The sequence below is a fragment of the Fopius arisanus genome, unplaced genomic scaffold (genome assembly GCF_000806365.1).
Source record: "Fopius arisanus strain USDA-PBARC FA_bdor unplaced genomic scaffold, ASM80636v1 scaffold00015, whole genome shotgun sequence".
Lineage (NCBI taxonomy): Eukaryota > Metazoa > Arthropoda > Insecta > Hymenoptera > Braconidae > Fopius > Fopius arisanus.
The window spans coordinates 786,015-793,956 of NW_011887754.1; the positions used below are offsets into that span (position 1 = coordinate 786,015).

Here is a 7,942-nt window from a genome sequence, read left to right on the forward strand (position 1 = left end):
AGGTAGTGAGTCTAAAATGATTCTGAAACTAATCGCGAGCGAAATGACTGAGTCCCGAGAAGTGGACGAAATAATCACAGCGTTGAAGAGAATGAAGAACTCAGTGGATATCGAAGAGACCTTACAATCGAGTGTAAACCTGGAGAACATCGACGAGAACATTCAGTCGTACAGAAGTGACGATCTGACCTCGGAGACTTGGTGCCCCCAAATGGAAAACAACAATCTCTCCTCGATATTTCAAGAGATATCTCCTGACAGACCAGTCCACGTGCGCCTCGCAGGCTTTGAGACCCTCTTCGAGAGTGATTTATCCAGCAATTCCAACACTGAGGCATTCGAACAACTCCTAAAACTCCTGAAGGAAGGAATCGCCGACTCTACGAAGGCCGTCTTCGAGGCGAGCCTCAAAATCCACACGAAACTCCTCGACAGCCCTCGATCCCATGATGTCTACACCAATCTCATGAACTCTTTCGAGGCAGAATATTATTCAGAGAAGTTTCAGGCGGGAATTCTTTATAGACAAATTTTATCCATTGTTTATTATTTTATTTATAAAGCCAGTAAAATAATTTTGTTTATTGTGGGTTTCAGGAGTGTTTCCCAAATTTCGGAACTGGCATAAACTTCAAAATATTTTTTCATGAGAAGCTCCTGCGAATTCTCCACGTGATCGTTAAATACCAGAAGGAGTTGCTGAAGAGCACGAGGAATGTTGACAGATCGCTGGAGGAGATGATCGATCAGTTTCTGATGTTGTTGACGTGCAACGAGAACAAGAAGAGCTTGCACTGCAAAAATCTCAGTGTCATGAATCTGGTATCGCTCCTCGAGCCCCAGGCAGATTGGAGTGCAAAGTGGATGCACAGCGTGGCGACGAGGAAGACTTTTATCGGTGCTCTATCAAAGTCCCCGGTTTTACTCCAGACGATGGGTGAAATCGTGCAGAAAGGGCTAGAGTGCCCGTTCAACGGTTCTCTGGCTTTTTCCATAAAAGATGACGCAGTGCAATCGATTTATCGCTCGGTTTACATATCAGGCGACACTGTGGAAACAATAACATACCTGCATTGCCTGAATTTGGTAGCTCAAACAATCAATTGGATTGAGCCGTCGGCGATGGTCGTCGGAGGTCAGAATCTCATGATAATAGAAATAATTTACAACAAAATTGGAATTGAATTAAATTAGCGTAAAATTGATTCTCGTTACTTCCAGATGATTTTACATTACTCCTCGTCAACTCCCTCAACTCGCTGGCGACGTCGACGACCCCGAAGACCATTTATAACGCCTCCCAAAACGCCTTGAAAATCATTCTCGATCGTCCAACCTATGCGTTCGACTCGAGTGTCGGCGATGCGGCCCTAATGCCTCTCAGGAACTTTATGACCGAGAGCAATGGAAATCTGTGGCCTCACACTCTCGATTTCATCAACTTCATGCTCGACTCTGACGATGGCCTGACATTTTTCACATCCCAATATCAATGTATCTCCCCTCGGGAAGTCTCTCCATTCACGCCAGCCTCGGACTTCCTGGATTATACATCCAATCTCCTACGACAACCCATAGCCCTCATGAACGTCGATCACGTCGTCCAGGTACTGGCACTCGTGGGAAAACTCTTCTCCGTTCTGGAGAATTTCAATATCATTCAAGAGCCATTGAGGAACACACTGTACCCCTCGATGGAGTATTTCTACAATAAAATCCAGAAATATTCAATAAGACACGAGAATAGCTGTCAACTTCTGGACAGGTATGTTATTTTATTGAAGAATTCTTTGGATTTTCTCAAAAATCCAATTTTAGTGCTATACAGGAAACTTTACTGAAAATCGTTGCGTGGCCTCTGGGACTACAATTACTCATGAAATATCAGTTAACTTTCGAGGAACTCATCCGGGGCTGCATAAACCCATTCCGACACTCCTGGAGCTCCAACGAAATCATTTCCTTCATCTCCTCAGTGAGTCATTTCAATGCAGGATCCAAACTCATGGCTGATCTGGTCCCCCACACGGTATCAATGCTGCTGGACGAGATAAACGATAATATCGATAAAGAGGAGAATCTCGCTGACCTTCGCGATTGCGAACACATTCAGAAATTCATTCACGTCCTCTCCTTGTTTTCACTGAATACCAAATGTGGGTATCCCCCTATTTCTGCCAATTATTATAAAAAATTGAAAAAGTGCGTTGGATTCCAATCTTTTTTTCCAACAGTTTTTTGTCCTCACTGTGATAATTTGGATCTTCAGGTTTCTTCATCTTCATGATGGAGGAAGACTCTACTGAAGATACTGCTGGCTATCCCCGGAATCTCGGTCAACTGTTCAAACACTCCATAACAATTGACTCTCCCTTTCATTATATCAGCCTCTTGTCATTAGAAACAGTCATCTGGAATCTTGATGTTTTAATTTACTTGATGACTCGTTACGATCTCCAGGTATTAAAGCTCAAATTATAACAGCCTTGCCAATAATTTTATTCATTAATTTCTCCATTTCTAATTGCTTTCGCTGGAATAAATGCAGTTGAAGCTCCTGGAACTCCAAGAGTCTTGTGTCATGGAAGTGACTAAAAAAAAGGAGAAGCCAGAGGAGGAATTCAGTGACGGAGAGAATTGCGTCGAGGGAAATGGAATTGAGGAGACGCATGAGGTTCACCTGATTGATGAGAGCAGCCTTCTCCGTCATAGTATTTTATCGAAATCCTACTACATCCGACATAAACTGGAAAAATTGACGAGTGATGAGAACCCACAGGAATCTAGATTGTACTCTGCATTCCCTCCTCCGACTCCTGAGAACAAGGGCTCATTTTCATTTTCTGGTGCTTCTTCGGAACTTGAGGAATTCCTGGACGGTTGCAAGTCAGAGACGGGTCTCAGAGACAGTGGTTGGGTTGTCCAAATCAGGAATGCTTACGGGAATTCTCAGGGCCCAATGAAGGTGTGAAAATAATAATATAAAATATCTGACATCGTAATTGATTTAAAGTGTCTCTTTATTATTTTATGATAATTTACGCAGCATTCCACGTACATGACTCTCCTGGAGCAAATGGAGCGGGCAATCGCCGCCGTTGAATGGGTGGACGTGTACAAATGGAATTCCGAATCAATTCCAAGTTACGAGTGGCTGCCAGAAGAAGATGTTGGTCTGGATTTGGTCATCAGACTGGCTGAAGACCACTGGGAGGCCTCCGACAACAAACAGAACGTCAAAGATGACTTGAAGAAAGTTTTTGAGTCAGTTCACACATTCATTCAGTACCCGAGAGCCGGGTATTTTGAAGGGTTCGACTGGTTCCTTGGAACAGTTTTCGTCATCTGCGGTGGAAATTTGGACAGGTGCGGGCGTCTCAGCAAGCCGCGAATCTATTTGAATATAATTCAGAGGAAAGAGATACCAAATCGACACTCTTTTCTCCGAATCTATCCAGACTCTAGCTGACTTTAATCATCATCGACAAGTCTCAGATTGAAAACTTAATCTTCATTTCGGTTTTATAAACCAGATCATGCTTCTATTTCTCATCACGGACTTATCGATTTTCGTGGGTTGCAGGTGTAAAACTTTTGTGAAGAACATCGTACGATTTCCATCCGGAATTTACATGTGGAATTTTCTGGGGATTTCTCACGATGCGAGCAATCGAGGCCTTACACCGCAGTTTTTATTGGCTCAGGGAATTGATTCGATTGTGACGCAAGAATTTCCGGTTTTAAATTATGCTATGACGGTATGTTTTGGCTAATAGAGGACTTACTATTTTAAAGATGTAAAATGTGAAATGCGAATTATATTATACAGAATGAATTCGGAGTAAAATGGTGGATGATCTGCAATCGGTTTCTGTTGCAATGCTTCTGGGGAGTTCTCGAATGGTCTGAAATCATGCACTTTATGGCGATATGCGTACTGTACTCCCCAGATTACATAATTTATTATTGCGTCTCCCTGTTGCAACACTGCGAAGAGAAAATAATGCAGGACATCGTCGACAAAAAATATTGGCCCGAAAACATCGTACGTATGAATTTACCTCACATTAAAAATCAAAATATTAACATTAACAATTCCTGTTGGTCTAGGATTTAAGCAGTTACCAGTGCCACAATTACCTCGTCTACATGGACCGATTAGAGAAGAAGTATCAGAATCAAATACTCCCATCCTTGACCTTGAACAAATCCACAGAGATGCAGCAATGAGGGATCTTTCGTTCAATTTTTCAACTTTTTTTCTTTAATTCAAAATATTAAATGCCTAGTTGATTTGTACGAGTTCTGAAACTCTTTTATACATTTTTATTTGAATTGGCGAGTGATACGCGACAATTACTCTTCGTGAATGGCGAACAGCTTGGCTATTTCATTTAAGTCCTCATATTGTGTTCCTCTCGCCAAAACCTTCAACACGAATGTATGATGAATTCACAAAAAAAATCTTGTATCTAAGTGGAGAATAAATAAATAATTGGGAAGACTCACTTGACGAGCCAGTGACATGCGATTGAAGATGTTCCACAGGACAATTCCAACGACCGTATCATTTCGCAGGTAGAAAATTACTCCCTTTCCATAGTCCTGCCCTGATTCCGTGGGGTGATGGATCTCTCCCTCTGCTTTCAATTGATCTTTGCTGGATGGAGCTCCTGTCTTGGCAGTACTGTCCCTGTCCTCAGCCTTAGCGAAGACTCCAACTGTCGGGAGAGTGGAATCGACGATCCCAATGGCCTCGTAACCAACGTCGGGTCCCAGGTCTGACCAAAACATGGATTGGTGTAGATAGGGCTTGCCAGCTCCTGTCATATTTTCACCAGCCAGTCTTCCAGAGATGACTGCATGATCGTGATGCTCAACTCGTCTTCGACCCAATTTAACATCATAAAAACAAGCTGCATCTCCAGCTACCCACAAATTGCTTCGTGCTTCTAGCTCGGCATTCACCAGGAATCCCCCGATATCTGGGTCCACCTCGAGATTCGATGGCTCAGCCAGTTCAGTATTGGCTTTCACTCCAAGAGCCACTACCACCTGATCAGCGTCGATCTGCAGGCAAATATATTTTTTTATTGTTAGTATTTTTATGCCTTTGTGCCATAGATCAGCCCCCATCGGAGGAAGTTATTTTTGTTCTATTATTACAGTTAAGTATTAAATTTGATAGCACAATTACCCTTTTGCCATTATTCAATATCAAATTGAGTTGTCCCTTATTAACTTCATAATTTTCAATCTCAGCGTTAGGAATACACGTGACACCCTCTAGAGCAGACTTCTTCGTGGTCCACTCGCTCAAATATTCCGGTAAAACCTGCGACATTATAAACTTCTCCTTATAAACCTGATACACACGTCTCTGCGTATTTTGAAGATTTCGTGAGAGAGAGCAGGCGAGTTCTGATCCCAGAAAACCCCCTCCAACAATAACAATATTCTTGATTTTGGGATCAGCGAGCCTCTCCTCGAGCTCTAGAAAATCATCCTTCGTCCTGAACGGAATGACTTTAGATTTAACTGATTGATCAGCATTTTCAAATATCGATAGATTTTTTGGCGATGTACCGGTGGCAATGAGACACTTGTCGTATTTTATTTCATAGCCATCTTCGAGGATTGCTATTCTATTGAAGGGGTCAATAGTTTTTACTGTCCAGCCTGTTGCTACGGCAACACCACCCTTGTCAGATTTCATGAGGTTATCGACGCTTGAGTAGAACTCTGGAGGTTCGTAGAATAAACTGAAAAATCAAGTCTTACTATATTTTTTCAATAAAAAAAATCCTTCAATATTTTGAATTCAATAGTTTTCGACACAAGACGTCCAAATTAATGAATTAAATTTACCTTCTCTCTGTTCCATTCCATTGCTTAAAAGTCAACTGCTTTGTCACCTCTCTGTCTTTATTGTACCAGAGCTCTTTGGACAACGGTGGTCTCATGTACGGCTGATCTGGCTCATTGGATATCACAAGTACCTGTTGATGCCATTCATTGAGGCTTCTGACCGGATTGTTCGATCGTTTTCATCATTTCGGGGTTTCTACGTACCTTAGCCTTAGGGTCCTTAGATTTTATCGAGCGAAATGCGGAAAATGCAGCAGTTCCCCCTCCGATTAATAAATAGGGAACATCTGCTGGGAGGGCAGCTGAACTCACTGGGTAGCGGGCTCTTGCCTTGCCCGTTTTATCGCTGTCTTTTTTCTCTGCAGAAAAAAATTAACAATTAATCAGTTAACAGTAGTATTAATCATCCACGGAACTGGCCATAAATATGATAATATGATTTTTCGTACTTTTCGAGGAATTTTTGGATGCTGAGCCCTCCTTGTCTCTCAGCGAGTCAATACGCGTGTACTGAAGAAGAAAAAAGATAATTATTTATTTTATTGCCATAAAATATTGAATGTTTCTCCATTAACGTGAGATATCCGGCCTCCGGATTTCTCTATGAGAATTCTCTTGAGATACTTTATTATCGCTTGGAAGCTACTGTCACAATGCAAGAATTACCGTGTAAATTGTAACCCCTGCGACAAGTATAACCGCAATAATCTGTTTCCAATACTTGGGAGAGTTGTTGTCATTCCCTGGGCCCCTCTCGGGTATTTTTCCACAGATTTCCTCACATTCTGGTGGACAGGAACCAGAATTCTTGGCCGAGGTATCGGTTTTACTCAATTTTGGTGGCATGCATTCCTCAGCCCTGAGAGTCGCCCCGCGTTGCTTCCCAGATTTGTCAATTTTTCCATCACTGGCATGTCTCAAACTACCAATTCCTAAAAACCCAATCATCATTATTAAAAAAAGCTCACACCAAGAAGAGGTTAACCCTTCCCTCTTCACGTGTTCCCACGTTATATTAATTAATTAAGAAAATCTCGTTAGATGTGACCTATTCTAGATATACTGAAACAATGATAGACAAATAAAGTAATGTTGAGGGATACGCACTGCCAGTGAATTCAAAAACTGCAGATTTTATGCAATTGGGGTAAGCATGTCTGGTGAAGCGCGATATTTGTCCAATTCCTCGCCCACAACTCAACATGTTGTCTTTTTTATTTTATCGTATCACTGCACGTTTTTTTTTATTTATATTGTCGTTTTTTATGACATATTTGCCATACTCACTGTTAAATTTTAGTGTACACAACTATAACCTCAATGGTGAAGATCAGTAAATCATTTCGATTCGTTATCCCAAAGAGGATTGACTGAAGTAGAGGGTCAGTTCTGGGGGTTTGAGTGACCCCAGCGGCATCGTAGCACTGCACCCCAAGAGAGGGAGGGCGCCACACGCTATGCTGGGGTGTTTTTTTTTTATTAACCAAGTTTTTATTGCAATGCGGGGGTGTCTATCAAGTCGACGGGGTGAATTTTATTTTCTGCGGTCTGAATGCTTTTTGTTTTTTAATTGTTTAACTGAAATTTAGCGGACTATAGAACGAGCGGAAGGGGGAAGCCACATCTTGTGGAATTTCAATGGAAAAAATTATTTAATATATTGAAGATATACCACTAATGAAATTATAATTTTATAATAAACGCGTTGTCCTTTCGGTAACGTGCTCGGCTAGCACGCCGACGGCTGGGGTTCGCTCCCGCCAACATTAATTTTTTTTTTTTTTATAATTCCTATTTTTTTTTTTTATCAATGGCTAATTAATGGAAATATCGTTTAAAAACTGAATATTTGCAAATCGAGAAGATATCCAGTGAAATTGAAAAATTAGCAATTTTTTAAAACGATACTTTTGCAAAATATATACTCCTAATGAAATTAAATTATTGTTATAGTGCGTTATCCTAGCGGTAACGCGCTCGGCTAGCACGCCGACGGCCAGGGTTCGATCCCGCCGTCATTCATTTTTTTTTTTAAATAATTTCAATTTTTTCTTTTGTAACTGGCTAATAAATC

At 41.3% G+C, this 7,942-nt stretch overlaps 3 protein-coding genes across 3 annotated transcripts in view; 2 read left to right on the plus strand and 1 right to left on the minus strand.

Moving 5' to 3' along the window:
• LOC105263490 (TBC domain-containing protein kinase-like protein) overlaps positions 1 to 508 on the plus strand; it is a gene marked incomplete in the record, with an annotated part of 4,092 nt that extends 3,584 nt beyond the window's left edge. The window contains 1 exon segment of the mRNA XM_011299727.1: positions 1 to 508.
• LOC105263489 (protein broad-minded-like) lies at positions 23 to 4,238 on the plus strand. The gene is made up of 10 exons (XM_011299726.1): positions 23 to 508; positions 598 to 1,135; positions 1,222 to 1,765; positions 1,819 to 2,156; positions 2,270 to 2,460; positions 2,549 to 2,965; positions 3,047 to 3,366; positions 3,584 to 3,758; positions 3,830 to 4,045; positions 4,111 to 4,238. The coding sequence occupies exons 1-10, from the start codon at positions 44 to 46 to the stop codon at positions 4,228 to 4,230; spliced, it is 3,324 nt and encodes a 1,107-aa protein (XP_011298028.1). The 5' UTR covers positions 23 to 43; the 3' UTR covers positions 4,231 to 4,238.
• Positions 4,239 to 4,289: 51 nt separating this feature from the next.
• On the minus strand, positions 4,290 to 7,256 carry AIF (Apoptosis inducing factor). Its single transcript, XM_011299725.1, has 8 exons — positions 6,976 to 7,256; positions 6,535 to 6,800; positions 6,318 to 6,378; positions 6,073 to 6,227; positions 5,869 to 5,999; positions 5,198 to 5,762; positions 4,510 to 5,070; positions 4,290 to 4,428 (listed from the first exon to the last, which is right to left on the minus strand). The coding sequence occupies exons 1-8, from the start codon at positions 7,070 to 7,072 to the stop codon at positions 4,357 to 4,359; spliced, it is 1,908 nt and encodes a 635-aa protein (XP_011298027.1). The 5' UTR covers positions 7,073 to 7,256; the 3' UTR covers positions 4,290 to 4,356.
• Positions 7,257 to 7,942: the final 686 nt, after the last annotated feature.